Source organism: Periplaneta americana, chromosome 15 (genome assembly GCF_040183065.1).
Source record: "Periplaneta americana isolate PAMFEO1 chromosome 15, P.americana_PAMFEO1_priV1, whole genome shotgun sequence".
Classification (NCBI taxonomy): domain Eukaryota; kingdom Metazoa; phylum Arthropoda; class Insecta; order Blattodea; family Blattidae; genus Periplaneta; species Periplaneta americana.
In genome coordinates, this window is record NC_091131.1 from 65,790,900 (window position 1) to 65,812,044 (window position 21,145).

At 36.9% G+C, this 21,145-nt stretch overlaps 1 protein-coding gene across 1 annotated transcript in view; it reads right to left on the bottom strand.

Moving 5' to 3' along the window:
* Gad1 (glutamate decarboxylase) overlaps positions 1-21,145 on the bottom strand; it is an 81,485-nt gene that overhangs the window by 33,685 nt on the left and 26,655 nt on the right. The window contains exon 2 of the mRNA XM_069847489.1: positions 3,189-3,428. Within this exon, the coding sequence (XP_069703590.1) occupies positions 3,189-3,428 (240 nt within the window). The remainder of the gene's footprint in view (positions 1-3,188; positions 3,429-21,145) is intronic.

The window sequence follows — 21,145 nt, forward strand, 5'->3', positions numbered from 1 at the left end:
AATTAGAAAATTAGGCTGAAAGTCTGCGTAGTTTGGCAAACCAAAGTTTACTACGAGCCCCTACAGCCGAGGCTGAGCAGAAGTTTAGAGTAGGGACAAATTGAAGCTTGCGTCCGCCGCCATACTTTGGGAGAAGCACCGGCTAGCAGACGGCTGCACTATACAATGCTGAATGTTTAATATATATGTTTGGTGTCTCTTATAAATCAATCTGAATGGATACATGAAAAAAAAAATCTTATTAACATCTAAAGCGACCACGTTAAAGATATAATCAAGCTTAGAAACCGTTAGTTTGACATGAAACGAAAGAAAACTGTGACAATTTGATACCGTAACTAAAGCTATTGTATAGTTATTTGACAACATATAGAGCGAACAGAAATACAAATGCATGTTGTAGTTACAGTTCAGATGAAAAGAAAATTATTAGTATTAACTATTATTAACAAAACACTGCCTGTGCAAGACGTTACATTAGGCCTATATGTAAACACGTTTGCTTTGATGTGGACGAGAAATGAACAATTATTTATTCGCTTCCATATCACATAATATAGGCCTACACCTGTAAAATAGAATCACGTACCTAATGTAGTAGTTAGAAATATAAGTAGGCCTACCGTGCAATAGCTTATTATCACAGCTGTAATATGAAATAAACGTCACATGCATAAATTAGACAATTAGTCATATAATAGAACTCAAGCCTAATTTACAGAACATCTTGCCTATTGATTCGTTATTATTATTATTATTATTATTATTATTATTATTATTATTATTATTATTATTATTATTATTGACTCCGTTAAATATTGTCTTACAACATTTTTATTTAAAGTCGTGTTGTACTGGTAACCTTAAGCTGTGTGCTAACATCTGCTCTTTATGTAGTACAGTACTTTCTTTTATTTGGTTATTTAATGACGCTGTATCAACTACTAGATTATTTAGCATCGATTGTATTGATGATAGCGAGATGATATTTGGCGATACGAGGCCAAGGATCCGCCACAGATTACCTGACATTTACCTTACGTTTGAGGATATAAAAAGCCCAACCAGGAAATCAGCGACCGAGCGCGACTCCGGACCGACAGTCCTTAGCCCACTGAGCTACATCAGTAGATCTTTATGTACTTTTATGGTCAGTTTAACAAGTTTAAAATATGATTCTCGGGAGGAATCTGGGATCCATTTTCTAAAATATGCTCCTATAAGTACAGAAAGATTGCACAAGTATTCTACTTCTAGAGCACATTGCTTTCACACGATGTAAGAGAGGGTGGTAATATGCCATTGAACTGTCAACATCTGTATAATCGCTCTTTCACTTAAGCGACATATTTCTATAATCTCAGATCATGGTATGACAAGACTCCCATTATTCTTTCGTTAAAAAATAAAAGAGATTTTGTTTACTGCTGGTAGGCTACGTACCATAAATTGAGTCTTTAGATTTATTACACCATATTTTTCTTAATGATTTAACAACTAACCCAGCAATGAATACAATCACATTTTGGTAATATTGTGTCATTGATAATGATGTAAGAATGAGGGAATTGCAATCAATGTCTGCAGTAGGAGAGTCATATCGCCTCTGATTCTCAAAACACTGAGGATTATTATTACAGTGCGTTAGGTGTTTGGAAAATACCATTGGGTATATAGACATTTTTAGCGGACATCCCTCTCTTTGTAATATAATTGAAATAAATTATTTACGTATTTTATAACGTATATAAAATAACATAAGTAAAAATATTCCATGTATTCGGTCATAGGAAATAGAAATAAAATAATATGTCTATTTATGAGCAATATAAGGCGTTTATATTTAAAACAGTGCTTAGTTACAATATTTAGATTTACTTCTGTTATTTTATATTATACGTTAGAAAATACGTAAATAAGTTTATTTATATTACAGTGAAGGAGAAAATCCACTAAGAAAACGCCTATATACTCAATGGTATTTTCTAAACTCCGAATGCTTTATAGAAACAATCATTCGTGCTCCCCAAACATGGCGTCGCGCGAACCTGCGCGAGAGGTTTCAAATTTGTACACGACACCAGCGCCAATTGTGTGTCTAGATATATAACTACAACGTCTTTGGTTTACTAAGATGTTACTTTCGTCCACTGGGCCGTGCGTCAACGCGATTATCTAGTTCTGGAAACAGGATTAAGCTCCTGATGGCGATCGGGACGTTGATACACTACAACCACGATCGTGATTAGGTCGATAATCGCAATTAGTGACTGTAGCACAGTCTAATACAGCCAGCGTCAACTGGCCTGCATACTAGTTCGGAGCGCCGAGACCTTGGCTGAGGAGGTAGTACTGTGCAGTGTGCAGTGTGTCGAGCCAAGCCATCACAGAAGCCAACTTTCTGACCATAATTTACAATGTCTTCTTCGATTGTCTTCTACACGAGCATTGACACCTAACATTGACCAGTTAGTGAGGGAGAAACGAATTAAAAAATCCAGAAAAACCAATGCTAATGATCTACGAAAATAATTTTTTATAGTTTGATATTTACGTCGTAATAAAATAATTTAGGCTTAATTCAGTGTTGTAACAGAAACGACAATATGTTACATGTTATACATAATAAAACATAATTGGTTTTGTGATATAGAGTGTCAGATAAAAAATGAATAAGTTATTTTATTTTATTGACGACAGTTGAACAAAGGAACAGGATGACATGATTTAAATATTACTAGAAGATTTCATTTGTTTAATATTTTGCAACAGTGAAAATGCATTATAGGACTTACGTTCTCAATTACTTCAATATGAAAAAGAACTATTTACTTTCAAAACCGTTACAATACATAACGGAAAAATACAACTTGTTTCTTGTCTTAAACTGAAAAGTGATTTACTTATTACACAGTTCCTCTTAAAATAAATTAAGTACATGCTTCTTCCGTCTTTATTTTCATTATAATTATTAGAGACTGATTAAAAGGGTTGAACAAGTGAATGGACGCCACTGCCATCACCTGATTCCGTCCTCCCCAACTCCTGCTGCTCAGTTGATGTCAAAGGGATAGAACTGAGCTAGAGAGCAACTCTGCCTGCTCCATAGTGCACTGAGATGACGACTCGTGGTCTAATATATAGACTGTGACTGTAGTCTGTCACTACTCATGCATACACTCACTCACCTGTCTTCACCTGGTACTTGAGCGTGAGGCAGCAGTCGTCGATGAGCTGCTGCAACGTCACCGGCCGGTCGGGCAGCTCAAGGTCCAGGATGCGCCGCATGTCTGCAGGGTGGTGGAAGTCCAGCACCTTGCAGTTGCGGTCGTTGGTCTGCCGCACGAACTCCAGCAGAATCTCCACCAGTTTGAGCAGGAACTCTCGGGTCACGGCGCCGCCCTGCTGCGTGTTGTACGGCAGCATGTCTGCAACACGAACAGTGCTGTCTAGTACAGAGGCGGGCACAATTCGGCTCGTTGAGTAGCGTCCCCGCTCAGTCAGGAGAAGGAGCAGAGTATGCGCTGGACGGAAGGCACTGCAGGTAGCTGCTTGCACGTCTCGTAGTCACAACTAGGAAAGGGACGCGTATCGAAACATTTAACAGTTTTATTGTACCTAATATCTACTTCTATTCAGTTCATTAGCTTATGATTAGAAAACACAAACGACATGTGCTAAGTAAATATGTCTAGTTATATTCATTTCATTAGGTTATGATTAGGAAAGAAAATAAATTATTTTCGGTTATGGTGATAACTAAATAATCTTTTGACTAATTAATACTTGTAGTCATGGAAATACTGTACATAAAAGTACACAACAACTTGGTTAGAAATACAGCGTAAGTCCACACCTGTAACCTGGAGTAACGGTCAGCGCGTCTGGCCGCAAAACCAGGTGGCCTGGGTTCGAATCCCGGTCGGGGTAAGTTACCTGGTTGAGATTTTTTCCGGGGTTTTCCCTCAACCCAATACGAACAAATGCTGCGTAACTTTCGGTGCTGGACCCCGGACTCATTTCACCGGTATTATCACCTTCATTTCATTCAGACGCTAAATAACCTAGATGTTGATACTGCGTCGTAAAATAACACAATAAAATAAAAAAAATAAAATAACAGCATAAACAATGAATGACAAACAAACTGTAAATTAAATACAGAAATAAATTAATAAATATCAATAATCATAAGCAAAACATTTGTTTTTGCATATCTTAAATTACATTCAACAGATGATGAGGAGGGCGTCTCTTTTCGCTGAATAAGACGTTGTTTGGTGCGCTCGATCTTGCACTTGCAACTTTGTGACTGTATGTGACTGTGTTAATACACAACGTGACACCTGGGCTCATGAGAGAAACAAGAGAGAATGAACATCCGCCAGAGATCTCTCTTAAAGATTATTCTCATTAACGAAAGGAATGTGCGTAAAACTAAAAACTGTGTTGAATGTATAAAATCTTCAAATTTTAAATATATTTACTATTTTAAGATAATTGTACTCAAGTAAGAACTCTTGGTGGTTCAACATTTTGCAAATTACAAACTAACCTCTTGTATTTTTTTTAGCCAATTTTCTTTTATAACCATCCTGAGTGTCAAAAGTGGGATTAAAACCTAGAAATGAAACCAGTTACGTCTCTTGTTCGCATTCTTTTCTTTATACAGCAAAACACTTGACGGCATGAAATAGATGCGTTTTTTTTCACATAATTATAAATCCGCAAAGTAAATTTTAAAACGTTACTCAAAGCGGGAACAAAAATAGCAGAAAGTGAAATAGTGTGAAACAAAGTCCTCTTTAAGGGTAATTATGGACATTAAAAATTTCATGGACATAATGGGAATCAAACTTTGGTCCTCTAGAGTCTAGACGACACGATATTCGAGCAAAAATTGTCTCAACTCATAAATACGACATTTATGAGGGAATGAACGACATGCGGTTAAAACAATTGCAGTCTATTTCAGTATTTTTATAAGTAAAAGTTTTTAAAAGTAACGGGAAATTTTAATTTACAATACTTTCTTTATTTTCTACATAATCTTAAAAATTCTGACACTGACTTATTACACAAGAAATGAGATTTTCTGCATCACAATGACGAGTTTTCTTTTTTTTTTTTTTGTTATTGTTCTGGTGGTTATATTATCAGTAGGCACTTTCCTGTAACTTGGCCTGAAAGATCATCAGATATTAACTCAGAAAATTATTTGTTATGGGTTTAGAATTACGAATTGAAAGACTCCATCGCACACACTGTGGCAGATATTCCAGGACACGAACTCATAGCTGCTGTATACAGAGCATTGAAGGGGGGCTGTTACTTGTACTACACAACAAAATGGTAAACACATGTATCTACGATGAAGTCATGGCAATGGGTAGTGATGCAATAAATCCCCCCTTTATTTTTGTAATATGATATGATATGATATGATATGATATGATATGATATGATATGATATGATATGATATGATATGATATGATATGCTATGATATGATATGATATATATATATGATATGATATGATATGATATGATATGATATGATATGATATGATATGATATGATATGATATGATATGATATGATATGATATGATATGATATGATATGATATGATATGATATGATATATTTCGTCACAGCACTTCTTTACATGTAATGGTGGACCTCACATTTCTGTATCCGGTGCCACCATTAACATATTATTACAATAACACATTATTTGCAGTACACGTCTACACAAATACTCCCAATTACACTATGTACCTTTTTTGTTATTTGATCAAAACTCCCCTTCAGTATTTTTCCTACACTTCATTTGCTATTCTCTATTTGTTCCTTAATCCTAATATATCTAATATTCTATACTACTTTCACACCCCCTTTATCCTCTAACTACTATTCACTAAACTCTCAATTTCAAATTATCTCTATAAATTATCATATTGCTCAGCACCCATACATTTAATTATTTGTCCTATTTGTTCTTTGACCTTTTCTCCTATCTTTCTCTTGTATTCATTTACTGCTCCAACGTTCAAATTATTTTTGTAATATGCCAGTGTCAGAATTTTTAAGATTGTTTAAAAAATGTACGTAGAAAGTATGAGTAATTAAAGTTACTTTTTAGTTTTGAAAAAATCCTATATAAATATATGGCAACACTGAGTTCAACATCACACAATATAGAAAATAAAACGACATTATGCACACAATCGGGACAATAAATAATTTCTAAATGCAAATTAAATAAAAATTGAAGTTCCCTAAACATTCATTCAGAGCTTTCTGCCCAAGGGCAGATCTTTCCTGCGAACCCAGCATTCTTCAATCTTCCTTCTTTTCCGCCTTCCACTTAATCTCCACACATATCTTAATGTTGTCTATCTTCTGATATCTTCTTCTGCCTCGAAATATTCTTTCCAGTGCATCCTTCAATAGGCAGTTTCCTCTTAGTCAGTGAGCCAGTCAATTTCTTTTCCTTTTCATGATCAGTTTCAGCATTATTCTTTCTTCACCAACTCTTTCTAGCACTGTTTCATTTCATATTCTGTCTGTCCATTTCACACACTCTATTCTTCTCCATATCCACATTTGAAAAGCTTCTACTCGTTTCTCTTCACTTCGTCGTTATATCCATGTTTCTGCCCCAGAAAGCACTTCACTAGTCTCTTCTTTAGTTATTTTTCCAGATCGTATGCAAATCATGTCTCAGTTACACAATGAATTGATAGCGGGATATCTAATGACAAAATTTTGCAGCAGTATACTCCCTCCTCTGGTGCTAAACTAGCCCTCATGTCCATTCTTGGAATATCTAGCAAGCGATATCCAAAGGAACGCCGCAAATTCCAAGGGGATTCTTGATATCAGAACGTTGAGTGAGGGCGCGAGTCCCGGGGGACAGCCCGCTCCCGCGGGACGCTGCGCGCACCAGATAACAGAAGCAATCCTCACCTACCGGCTTGTGCCGCTGCTCCTCGCAACGAATTTGCATTGCACAAACAATCGCGACGCGGCGATAAGGCAAACGAGGCGGGCTGCGACGCCGTGATACCGGCATTGTTGGTGCATTCAAATTTCGAATTCCCGTGCAGTGGCTTGTCGTTCGGAAGGGGTTTTCTTCGGATGTTTCCTCAACGTTCCAAGGAGGGAACCCACAGATCCGCGCGGTTAATCATTTCGTGATCCTCCACCCTCTCCGAGATCGATACTCTCGAACAATGACCGACAAACCGTATGGACGTGTAGCACGCAGACTCTGCGCGCGACAGCTGTACAAATGATGTGGGATAATGAGCGCCGCCATTACTCTTGTGCAGTGAATACCAGGGATTTAAGGATCAGGGCGGCCGTGCGCCAGCAATTTGTCTCTCTGCCAAAATATGGCTGCGTTGCAAAGAAACAAGGGTATAAGGAAGAAGAAAAATATGGAAAGAAAATATTAAATATGAAGGAAGAATCTGAAGAAATAAAAGCAACGAAGGAATGTATGAGTGTACAAGTGAAATAAATTAGTAAAAATAAACATGAATTAAAGAAGATTTATAAAAAATAAAGAGAGTATAAGTGAAATAAATCGGTGAAAATAAACATGGACTAAAGAAACATAAAAAATAAAGCTAGTATAGGACCTAAGTGAAATAAATTAGTAAGATAAGTTTGAATTAAACAAAAATTAATAAGAATCACCTAAGGTACAAGAGTAACAAATTAGTGGAATAAAAATGATTTAAATAAAAGTTAAAGAGAATATTAGTGAAATAAATATATTAGTAAAATAAACATAAATTAAGAAAAATCAATAAAAAATGACGAGAGTATAAGCGAAAAAAAATTAGTAAAACAAGGTTAAGAATAAAACTTAAATCGAGTATAAGTGCGTAAGTGAAGTAAATATATCAGTAAAATAAACATGAATTAAAGATAAATTAATAAAAAAATGAAGAGAGTACTGTATAAATAAAATAAATTAGAAAAATAAACATGAATTGAATAAAAATTAATTTTTATTGGGTTATTTTACGACGCTATATCAACATCTAGGTTATTTAGCGTCTGAATGATATGAAGGTGATAATGCCGTGAAATGAGTCCGGGGTCCAGCACCGAAATAAATTAGTGAAATAAGCATGAAGTAAAGAAAAACCAATAAAAATATGAATAATGAAGAAGAATTTAGTGCCACAAAGATGACACAAATTTTCTTATTGTAAGTTCACAACGTTTGGAAACATTTCAGTTATTTTTATTATGTTGCAAATAATTTCATACAGTAGGTATTTTATTTTCTTGAACCATTATTCAGCTTTGAATGTGTTCAAAGTTCAAAATAAGGCTATTCGAATTATTTTTGATACCACTGACTTTATGATTTATTGTAAACCCTTATTTATTTCGTTAGTTTGTCATCAATATATATTTTATACTGTTATACGCTAAAAGTAACGTTTCTAATTTTATAACCCACCTAGCTATACATACATAGCAATACATTCCAGAAATTGTGACAGTATTCAAACTGAACACTGATCTTTTCCAAAAACACAAAATAATTTTACGTATAATGTCAGTTAAGATTTACAATTGCTTATGTATTGTAACTAGAACTTTCGTTTTTAAACCTTCTAAATGTTTAGTAATGCAGAAGCACAGAGAACTTTGTATACCTATGTAAGCTACGAGATTATTATGATTATGCTAATGATTTTTTATAAGTTTTATCTTCAATTCCATCTTATATATTTTGATAATCCCATACATACATCATGTCTGGGCAATCAAGAATATTTGTATTTGTATTTAAAATACATAGGCCTACATAGATGAAATAAATTAATACACACTCAAATAAGATGAACATTCGTTTTCTGCATTGCAGATAAAAGACTTACTTTATAATTTCAGAAGTCAGACATTTGACTTCATTCATACAATTAAGTGAATAAAGGTACAATACAGTGACGGCTCCTGCGTATTTCTTAAGAGGAGGAAAGAAGGTAACAGGACGAAATGACACCTTCTTGAATGAAACATGCTACAAATTAGCCTTCATGCATACATGTAAGACCAGGTAGTGTTGGGGTTGGCCTTCCCTTCTGTGTAGCAATAATTTGTTCTTGTAAACTGAGTTTCCTAAATTTCCGAAAATATATGTTTTCATTTCATTTCATTGTTGAATAATTCCACAAATTAACAATTACAAGGAAATTCACCTCTCAGCATTTTTCGAGCACACTACAGCATCACACGTGTTGGAAGAGACTACTAACACGTAATCGTAACCGCGGAAATGGGAATGGGAATGGGAAATAATCTGAGGAAAGCGAGAACACTGCACCCACCCACGTGATCTGTGTTGCCACATGTACATTTTATAAGTTCAGTATCACATGCTTTTGAAGAATGTCAGTTCTTGTCAAGTCATACTACCATTAATGTTCAAAGTTGCCGGTGGCCAATTTTTTATGTTAGAAATAATATAGTTTGCAGTACTTTCAATTTCAAATATATTTGTACAAAACTGACAACTTGGCTGTTGCCCTGTCTAGTAGACAATGAATGGAAGTCAATTTCAGGGGCCAAAAAGATCTGCGACACTAAAGTAGAACTACTTCCTCTTTGTTTTATATAAACCCGACTTTAACTTTCAAATATCCTTGAAAGCTTCAAACCATGAATAGCAGCCTATATAAAGTGCAATGAATAATATTTTTGATTCATAATTTAAAAAAAAAAATTATATGCTGTCTTTCATAGCTTTGCGTTAAAACTGTTTTATTGTGTCTCCTCCTAGATGTGTTATAGTCCGGTTGAATGCAGCACCGTTAGATGGCAGCGGTAGCGAGCTTGCTGCACGACCAGTCGAAACTATTTCCCGCCCATGCACTGATTCAGAGGAGGATCTCCTCCCTATCCGTTCATTTACTTGCTTTAAAACTCTGCTTCTTTCTCTGGCCGCTGGTGCGCTGTTGTCTATGTGTGTTAACTGCAGTAAAGGAGGAATGGATTGACTTTCCTCCACACAAACAATCTCGCATTTTTCTCACAGTTTTCTAGCAGCACATGAGCGGGCATCGTTTAAAACTCGATCAACCGAGGTTTTCTTATAGCTGTGAACTTATATATTATCGAATCTTCCTTGATTTTCAAGGCACATATTTAATTTGGTATTTACTTTCAAAAGAAGAAAACTGTGAGAAGGACGTTTCTCCCTTCCCTCCCCGAGGAACCGCCATTGGTACAATAGGAAACGGAAAAGAAAAAGAATGTAGGACAACAAGAAACAGAAGAGCAAGTTACCTGGTTGAGGTTTTTTCCGGGGTTTTCCCTCAACCCAATATGAGCAAATGCTGGGTAACTTTCGGTGCTGGACCCCGGACTCATTTCACCGGCATTATCACCTTCATCTCATTCAGACGCTAAATAACCAAAGATGTTGATAAAGCGTCGTAAAATAACCTACTAAAAAAAAGAAACAGAAGAGAATAAAGAAGGTAGGACAAGAAACGGAAGAGAGAAAGAAAGTAGGATAACAAGAAACGGAAGAGAATAAGAAGGTAGGACAAGAAGAAACGGGGGAGAGAAAGAAGGTAGGACAACAAGAAACGGAAGAAAAAAAGAAGGTAGGATAATAAGAAACGGAAGAGAAAAAGAGGGTAGGACAACAAGAAACGGAAGAGAAAAAAAGATAGAGCAATAAGAAACGAAAGAGAAAAAGAGGGTAGGACAACAAGAAACGGAAGAAAAATAGAAGGTAGGACAATAAGAAACGGAAGAGAAAAAGAGGGGAGGACAACAAGAAACGGAAGAGAAAAAAAGGTAGAGCAATAAGAAAAGGAAGACAAAAAGAGTGTAGGACAACAAGAAACGCAAAAGAAAAAGAAGGTGACAACAAGAAAAGGAAGAGAAAAAGCGGGTAGGACAAGAAACGGAAGAGAGAAAGAAAGTAGGATAACAAGAAACGGAAGAGAATAAGAAGGTAGGACAACAAGAAACGGAGGAGAGAAAGAAGGTAGGACAAAAAGAAACGGAAAGAGAAAAATAAGGTAGGACAACAAGAAACGGAAGAAAAAAAGAAGGTAGGACAATAAGAAACGGAAGAGAAAAAGAGGGTAGGACAACAAGAAACGGAAAAGAAAAAGAGGGTAGGACAACAAGAAACGGAAGAGAGAAAGAGGGTAGCACAACAGGAAACGGAAGAGAAAAAGAGGTAGGACAATAAGAAACGGAAGAGAAAAAGAGGGTAGGACAACAAGAAACGGAAGAGAGAAAGAGGGTAGGACAACAGGAAACGGAAGAGAAAGAAGGTAGGACAATAAGAAACGGAAGCGAAAAAGATGAGGACAACAAGAAACGGAAGAGAAAAAAGGGTAGGACAACAAGAAAAGGAAGAGAAAAAGAGAGTAGAACAAGAAACGGAAGAGTAAGAATATGTAGGAAAAGAACAAACGGAAGAGAACAAGAAGGTACAACAAGAAACGGAAAAGAAAAAGAAGATAGGACAACAAAAAACCTGAAGGGAATAAAGGTAGTAAAACTAGAAAAGGAGAAGAAAAAAGATCAAAGCAGGGAAATAAGAAAGAGAAAGGAAGAACGAAAAGAAGAAAAGACGGGAAAAGAAGAGAAAGAAAGGAATCAACTAATAAAGAAAATAAAAAATTAACAAAATTCAACAAGAAAGAGTAAAAAATAAAAAAGTTAAGAAGAAAAGAAACAAAATAAACGCGAGGATAAGTAAGAAAGAAAAAAAAAAGAAATAAGGGGAGGAAGAATTAAAAAGAAAGACAAACAAACGAAGAAGAGAAAGTAAGGAAGAAAGAAGGAATCTGAGTAAATCGCAACTGTGCCGAGTTGCTCTCTGGTCCGCGGCCCCCTGTGCCGCAGCCGACTCCCCTCCAGTATAAAAGAAGCCAATAGCCGGGGGAGCAAAGTCATAATATACGAGGGCGGGTGTTTAATTAAAGCGCAGGAATGCGCCGGCGGGGCATTGCATCACTTGCTCCAAGTCGCGCAGCTGTTGTCTGCAGATCAATGCAAAAAGAAACAACAGCACCGAGGGTCCAGACTTGTGCATGCATACTACAGTACTCCATACTACAGAATAACTAATGTACAACAACGAAAACTAAACAAGAGTAAACAAGAACTTTAAGAGCCTTAACTAGTAAAACAAATAATACCTACTTTATTTCAGCCCTATATACAGACAATCAAGTCCCTACAATTTACGAGAGCTAGGGTACAAGTCATGGCTACTATTTCTTTTTTGTGTGTGTGTGCGAGAATACGGGAGCGGTTCGAAATTTTGAAATACGGAAATGAAATGGCAGGGTAAGGATCAAACACATATAAAGGACACAGTATCATGCCACTCGTGTTTATTACTGCAGTTGTCAGCAACATTACAGAACACATTAGAATTAGAATTAGCCACGAAATCCCATGAAGGGCAAGGGCCTCCTGACTATGCAGGGTGGCTTGTCAAACGGTTTCCGGTTAGCCACTCCGGGAATGATGGTCACTTTTGTAATGTCATATCTGAAGTGTCCACTGTTCACTAGTCACTGTTTAGGTTGCAAGTCACATTGTGATTATTTTCCATTGTTTTCGGTCTTTCGCTGTTCTTGACCATAGATGGCCGAATCTTGCTCTAAGTTCGTCTGCCCACCTTGTCTTCTGTCTTCCAGCGTTGCGTTTGCCAATCCTTGGGTCCCATGTCGTAAGTATGTGTGTCCACCGGTTCTCGTTGAGTCGCATCATGTGTCCTGCCCATTTCTTCTTCAGCTTGTCGGCCGTCTTTGCTGCGTCTTTGAGGTGTGTTTGTCTTCTTATGTCTTCGTTACGTAGTCTATGTCTGAGTGTAATGTTCAGCAACTTCCTCTCCATTTTCCGTTGGCACTTTCTCAGCATGTCCCGCTCTCTTTCCGTTAGAGACCATGTCTGTGCTCCGTATAGGAGAACTGGAAGAATGCAGCTGTTCATGACTCCGCTTCTTAATTTTAAATTGTCTGTCCTGTCTGTCAGAATGAAACTGAGGCTCCAAAATCTCTTCCATGCGTTTCCGATTCTTCTTTGAATCTCGTTCTGTCGTCTGTTGTGAAAGGACATTAGTTGGCCGAGGTAGATGTATTCAGTCACGTAGTCTAGTTGTCTGCTTCCTATTGTGATTGGTATTTTGGAGTTGTTAGTCATAACTTTTGTTTTCTGTGGGTTTAGTTGTAGTCCTACTTCCGTGCTGAGGTTCTGTAGCTCCACTATCATTGCTTCCAGTTTTTTGGCTGACGTGGCTAGGAGTACAATGTCGTCTGCAAACCGTATATTAGAGAGCTTCTTCCCGTCAATAGTTATTCCGTCATTGAGCTTTCTCTTTCTGAACACTTCTTCGAGAAGGCTGTTGAACATTTTAGGGGACATAGGGTCTCCCTGTCTGACTCCTCTTTCAAGTCTGAATTCTTTTCCTTCCTTGTCTAGTCTGATTTTTGCTGTGCTGTTGGCGTAAATTTTTGTTAATATTCTTATATATTTCGTTTCCACACCATGTCGTTTCAGTGCTGTCATGATGGGTATATGTTCAACTGAGTCAAATGCCTTTGAGTAGTCAATGAAGGCTAAGTACAGGCTGAGGTTAAATTCTTCTGCTTTTTCAATCAATTGCGAGAGTGCTTGGAGATGGTCCGTTGTAGAGTAACCAGAACGGAAACCTGCTTGCTCGACTGGTTGGTTTTCTTCCAGAGTTAGGGTTATTCTGCGTAAGAGGATTGTTGAGAAAAGTTTGTAGACTGTGTACATCAAACTAATGGGTCGATAATTGTTCATGTCGTCTCTAGGACCTTTCTTGTGATCAGGATTATTGTGTTTTTGTTCCATTGTTCGCAGAACACATACCCATCCCAAAATTCCATTCTGCACGGCAGTCGCCTATACCCATCCCAAAATGCCATTCTGCACGGCAGTCGCCTCACAACTGCATTACGCATTACGCGTAACATCACACTCTATGCGATAACGATACCACACTGCCATCCCAGTAGTGATGAGACCATATACCCGTACTATGGATGCACAGCACGGTTGTCGACTCAAACTGAATTGACATTGCTTTCAGTGCGAAACCCATACATCACACTGGTATCTAGTGATGCGACCACATACTATGGATGCCATACAACATACGACATCTCGTAATACCATCACGTAACTTTGAAAAAATAAAAGTGCATGACTTTGTATTTAAATATATACAATAACCAAAAAAAAAAAAAAAAAAGCGTGAAGAATTGTATTTCGAAATGAAAATGATTGTGTGAAAAGCACAAGAAATACAAAACGTAACTGAAGACAAAATCATCGAAAAGATTAAATTATTTACAAATCTAAAATGTAATGTTTTAAACTTCGAACGCAGCCAGGAGTGTTAATAAATGTGTATGTATGTATGTATGAATGTATGTATGTATGTATGTATGTATGTATGTATGTATGTATGTATGTATGTATGTATGTATGTATGTATGTATGTATGTATGTATGTATGTATGTATGTATGTATGTATTTTTTTATTGAACAACATGCTCCATTACAGAGTAATACTACATGATGTATGTATGTATGTAGCCACCGGCGTAGCTCAGTCGGCTAAGGCGCTTGCCTGCCGATCCGGAGTTGCATTCGGGCGCGGGTTCGATTGCCGCTTGGGCTGATTACCTGGTTGGGATTTTCAGAGGTTTTCCCCAACCATAAGGAAAATGTCAGGTAATTATATTATATAATAATCTATGGCAAATCCTCGGCCTCATCTCGCCAATTATCACCTCGCTATTACCAATTCCATCGATGTTAAATAACCTCATAGTTGATACAGCGTCGTTAAATAACCAAGCAAAATAAAAAATGTATGTATGTATGTATGTATGTATGTATGTATGTATGTATGTATGTACGTACGTACGTACGTACTTACATGTATGGTCGGTGGCAGGTTTTCGCGGGATAGTCCCGTCTTTTCTACCGGAATTTCACAATTGTTTCATTAATTTTATTATCTAGCACTATGTAGATCATCTCCCAAGGTGCATCAACGGCAAGGTTATGGTGGCAAAAAAATTTTAGTATAATTACAGCGTTTCTCTCCTAGGTCCTAGAGGACGACGTTGAAGCAAAATGATGAGAAATGAATATCCATCAATTAAGAAGAAAATGTGTATGTGCATTTATGGGAAGAATCTATGAAATAACGAAATATGCATTTAGAAATCGTCTTTATCGAATCTAAGAACCATTATCTGCAAAATAATATCTGCAGTGCCTGGGAAAAGTGACATAAGTCAGTTTCCACAAACCTTTTTTGATAATTTATTGACAACTTACACTGGTTTATGCCGATTTGATTTTTTTCTGTATGAATTATTGTAATGGGAGAAATACTTATGTCTCTTTTTCCAAGCCAGCAGATGTTCCATAAGTTGTCAATAAATTATCAAAAAGGTTTGTGGAAACTGACTTATGTCACTTTTCCCAGGCACTGCAGATATAGGCCTACAGTAATTTAACCTATTGGGGAGAATTTGTACTGGAGCAACTGTCATTCGCAACTCAACTGTACTTCAACGCAACTGCAGTTGCTATTAATACAGTTATGAGAACTAGATGCATACGTTCCCACTTTTTCAATCTCAACTGCGATTTCAGTTGATCAACTGAGTTGAAGCAACTGAGTGTGTTGTGTATTTTGGTGTCTGCATATTTTGACAGTTGCAGTTTGTATGTACAAAATGGCGCGCTCACAGGCTAAAGATGATATCGAATATGCAGTTACTAAACTCAAAGTTGCTCTGGTGCGAAGAGACATGAATCTTCAACGCAATTAAACGTCAACTACAACTGAATATCGATTCAGTTGCGGTTGAGAAATACTCATGTGGGAAACCTCCCTTAGTTTCTTTCATCAAGCCAAAATTATACAGTTGTGTGAAGTTCCAAGGAATCTTCAACGCAATTAAACTTCAACTACAACTCAATTTCGATTCAATTGCGGTTGAGAATTATTTCAGTGGGAAACCTCCCTTAGTTTCTTTCATCAAGCCAAAATTATACAGTTGTATGAAGTTCCAAGGAATCTTCAATGAAATTAAACTTCAACTACAACTCAATTTCGATTCAGTTGCGGTTGAGAATTTCTCCTGTGGGAAATCTCACTTAGTTTCTTTCATCAAGCCAAAATTATACAGTTGTATGAAGTTCCAAGGAATCTTCAATGCAATCAAACTTCAACTAGAACTCAATTTCGATTCAGTTGCGGTTGAGAATTATTTCAGTGGAAAACCTCCCTTAGTTTCTTTCATCAAGCCAAAATTATGCAGTTGTGTGAAGTTCCAAGGAATCTTCAACGCAATTAAACTTCAACTACAACTCAATTTCGATTCAGTTGCGTTTGAGAATTTCTCCTGTGGGAAACCTCACTTAGTTTTTTTCATCAAGCCAAAATTATGCAGTTGTGTGAAGTTCCAAGGAATCTTCAACGCAATTAAACTTCAACTACAACTCAATTTCGATTCAGTTGCGGTTGAGAATTATTTCAGTGTAAAACCTCCCTTAGTTTCTTTCATCAAGCCAAAATTATACAGTTGTGCGAAGTTCCAAGGAATCTTCTACGCAATTAAACTTCAACTACAACTCAATTTCGATTCAGTTGCGGTTGAGAATTATTTCAGTGGAAAACCTCCCTTAGTTTCTTTCATCAAGCCAAAATTATGCAGTTGTATGAAGTTCCAAGGAATCTTCAATGAAATTAAACTTCAACTACAACTCAATTTCGATTCAATTGCGTTTGAGAATTTCTCCTGTGGGAAACCTCACTTAGTTTCTTTCATCAAGCCAAAATTATGCAGTTGTATGAAGTTCCAAGGTCTGCTTATGAATCAATGTGTATAAATAACTGTACGCATGTCTGATGGATTAAAAATGGAGACAATAACAGATAGACGAAGACTTTCACAGAATATAAACGCAGTGAAGACATTGGAAACATCACTCACATCAAAGAAACACAAAAGTCAAAGATTCCAAATCCTTATTTACGAGTGGAAGTATGAAACAATGCTCAGTGTGCTGCAATGCCAGAGAAAGTGATGCGAGGATGGAGCGCGGCTTCTTATCTCCTCTCTCGAGAATCAATACCGGAGGGAGACGCTTATCTGGACGCTTGTTTTCCGGCGCGTTTCACTTTTAATTTCCGGACACCGGAAACAGATCCTCATGTCGTACAAATGTGACGCTCCCTGCGCGCAGTACGGGCATAACCTCACGGTCCGAGGGGCTGAGCTCCGATCCCGGATGCAAAGCCTCTGTGTCACAACGACGCGTCGTTACGCGCTGGTTAGAAATCTGTTATTATTGCACTCGTGTTCTGGACTCTTCTGACAGTGATGTCTATGTGAATAGTGTTGTCGTGATAACTCAATCATGAGTCACAATAATTTCACTATGGAAATTTGTACTATACTACGGAAATTTAAAAAGAAAGGGTAATTTTTATACAAAACTATGCTTCTAATTTATATATAAAATTACAAACATAAATCGAAGTTTCCTGAATTTATTAATGAAACAAAATTTATCTCTTGTCTAGCAACTTTACATTTAGTCCGATTTCCGTAATATTTTCCGTATTTCTGATATGAAAGTAAAATTCAGGAAGACTTTTAAGTTATAACTTGTTAGAAATTACACAGTACTAAGGCTACTGATTAATAAATCCCTAGTTGATACAGCTTCGTTAAATAACCAAATAAAATACGAGTATAAATCCCCATAATAAACTTGAAACTTATTTATTTTCTGTTATTATTTTCTGCAAATCCTAAGACGAATCTATATTTTGCAGTAGAATATACAAGAATAATATTGATATCACACAAGAAATTAATGGTCCACACCTGTGGAGTAACGGTTAGCGAGTCTGGCCGCGAAACCAGGTGGCCCGGGTTCGATTCCCAGTCGGGGCAAGTCACCCTGGTTGAAGTTTTTTCCGAGGTTTTCTCTCAACTCAATATGAGCAAATGCTGGGTAACTTTCGGTGTTGGACCCGGAATTCATTTCACCGGCATTATCACCATCTCATTCAGACGCCAAATAACCTAAGATGTTGATAAAGCGTCGTAAAATAACCAACTAAAAAAAAAAGAAATGAATTTAGAAGCAATTATTGAAATAATGTAAAGAGCGTTCGCTTCGGATCTGGGCCGAGAGAGCGGGCCGAATCGTAGTCGGCTGTTACACCATTTCAAGGCCTCGTAATGCACCTCGCAGCTATAGAAACCACTCGTGTAGTCCGGACTTGTGCGAGGCGGGCCTCGCACATCGCACGTCGCATGCGTCGGTTCAGAAAAACCAAGGCTTTAAATTGTCGCTCCTTATAGCCCGATATTTTCCAAAGTAAGTCAATATTTTAACAATTTTCCTTCAGAAGAGATATGGGTCCCTGGAACTCGCGGAACGTTGCGCTACAAGGTCATTTTGCTCAGGCGCGCAGTGACACATCTTAAGTGGAGAAGGATTAGTGTGTTGTGATGTATAACTAACTTTAGTACTTTGGCTATGTAACTCCAACACCATCATTCGTTTTGGTTCAGTGGGTTAGAAACAGTGAACAAAACAAACCACTAGTTAATCATGACATCAGGTTTCACTATATGGTAACCATACTCGTATTCGTATCAAAATAGGGATTTTTGATCGAACTTCACGTACAGTTCCACTAGATCTCACTGTTGCACTGTTCAAATATAACATAATTTTGACGTTTTGATGCGCGAATCTGCTTTTGTCTTCAGGAGGAAATAGGAGGGCGGAGGAATTCTACTCTTTGAGGCCGCACAAATGTCATTAAATCTATTTTCACTTACATGTAATATCAGGCACTTTTACAGTGCTTTTATTTTTCCAAAGATCCGTAGTAGAATCATGAAATCCATATCCGCATTAGAAGCGAAATAAATCACACAAGCATAAATTTAAAAATGGAATTGAACTTAACTGTATTCATCATATAGGCTAATGCGAATGAATTCAAAGGATTACCAAAATTACAAATCAAAGGGAAGGCGAAGTGCAGGAGTCCACGCAAAAGAACAGATTAATTGTCGTAGATTCAGAACAGACTATTCCCTGAAGCTGTGGTGGTGGTGGTGATGATGATGATAGTTATAGTTATGATTATGATGATAGTAACGGTGATGATTGTAATGGTATGTTTATGAACTACAATTTATTAATTTGTCTTCAGGTTCACTAGGCAGCACATTAATCTGTAATTGAGAAGGTCCAATCTAAATGTAATTTCAAACTTTCTTCAACTCTAAAACCTATTTAATAATCTAGACCGCATTGCTTTTCTGTAAGAATTTGTAGGGCTTGGTTTGACTTTTCAACGCCCCGATCAATGCATCTATGCACATAGGCCCATTGTTCTCCTATGCTTGCGATAATTATTGTCCTAGTCTGACAGTTGGCACGCATGGCACTCGTAAATCCAATATTGAGAGGCGAGCCATCATGTTTCAATACATTATTAACTTATATATACACATTATAACTTTCTTTTATAAGAACAAGAAAATTTTGAACATATATTGGCATAATTATAATACGAGAAGAAACATAGTATTTCATTTTACAGAATATAAAATTTCAACGGCTGCTGGTATGAAACATGGTTTCAACTATGGCTTAAAGCTATACAACAAATTAATTTAATAGTGCCCTGTTTTAGCTAACATAAGACGTATGATTAAATTTAAACTGAAAATTAAAGAAATTACTAGTATTAAGGGAACTTAACATAGGGTTAGATAGTTAATTGCTTAATATTAGTCTTCTATTATTATACTTGTCAATATTGGTTATAAACATTTTCAACTGTGATTGATCTTTATCATAATGGCTCTTGTTTTTATAATCTGTGCTATTTTATTACTTATATTGATTGTTTATTTTGTCTTCTTCTTTCTACTTATCTAAAGGGCAGTTTTGAACTCCCGACCAAAAGCGTTTGCTCATATGGGAGTAAATTATTTAATTTATTTTTTGTTTTATGTACAACATAGTTTTTTAATATACCTTGTTCTGTAAATAAATAAATAAATACTAACAGAGCCAGGTCTCATTCACTGACGAGTATCTGATGGGCTAAATAAGAGAGCCCGGTGCTCACCCTACACACTTAGATCCTATATCAGTATCGGAGATCTGTTCTATCCTCAAGATTTAATCCCAGCTTATATATTTATTTACTTATTTATTTATACTTATTTACTTATTTTTTACTTACTTACTTATTTTTATTTATTTACTTATTTATTCCTTTATTTATTCCTTTATTTATTCATTTATTTATTTATTTATTTATTTATTTATTTATTTATTTATTTATTTATTTATTTATTTATTTATTTACAATTTTGTACGTAATAAATAAAGTGAGGGATAGGTGGAGTGCGTTAGTTGAATGAAAGAGACAAACGGGAGTACCCCGAGAAAATCATTGCAATGTCTGCTTTGTCCAACACAAATTCCACCGTCCCAGGTTCGGGTATCGAACTTTACTCTAACTTCTATAATATGTCTGAAGCCTTCTGTAAAATAATAACAGGGGTCAAAGCGGCTAGAGACTCATGCTATCCACCCCGTTGCTTTTACAGTTGGGCTCAGACACTGCAGTTGCAGTGCTAAGCTTCCATGCATCACGTAGGGAAATCCGATTGCAGCTCTGCGACTGAAAGGCTACAAAACTACTTTGTTACGCCCTTTGGCTGCTGTAATCGCATTTTAATCCGCCCCCCGCAATATTGCACACTCTCCCTCCAGCTAATCCTTAATCTCTCCCCCGATACTGACCAGATGTTCCCACCCTCGCTGTCACATCACTCTTTAACTCGAGAGGGGGCGGGGGTGTGGAGACACAGGGTGGCTGCCAACTGCATGGCCACGTCGTGCTGCCTGTCCGGCCCATCAGCCTCGAGTGTCTGTTCAGAGTCGTGTTCTCCGACAAGGACAAAGTGAGGCTGCAAGTGACGTCCCGCTAGTGCAATCACTCTTTTTGGTCGTCTATCCTTCTTTTTTTGCTTGTTTCTCT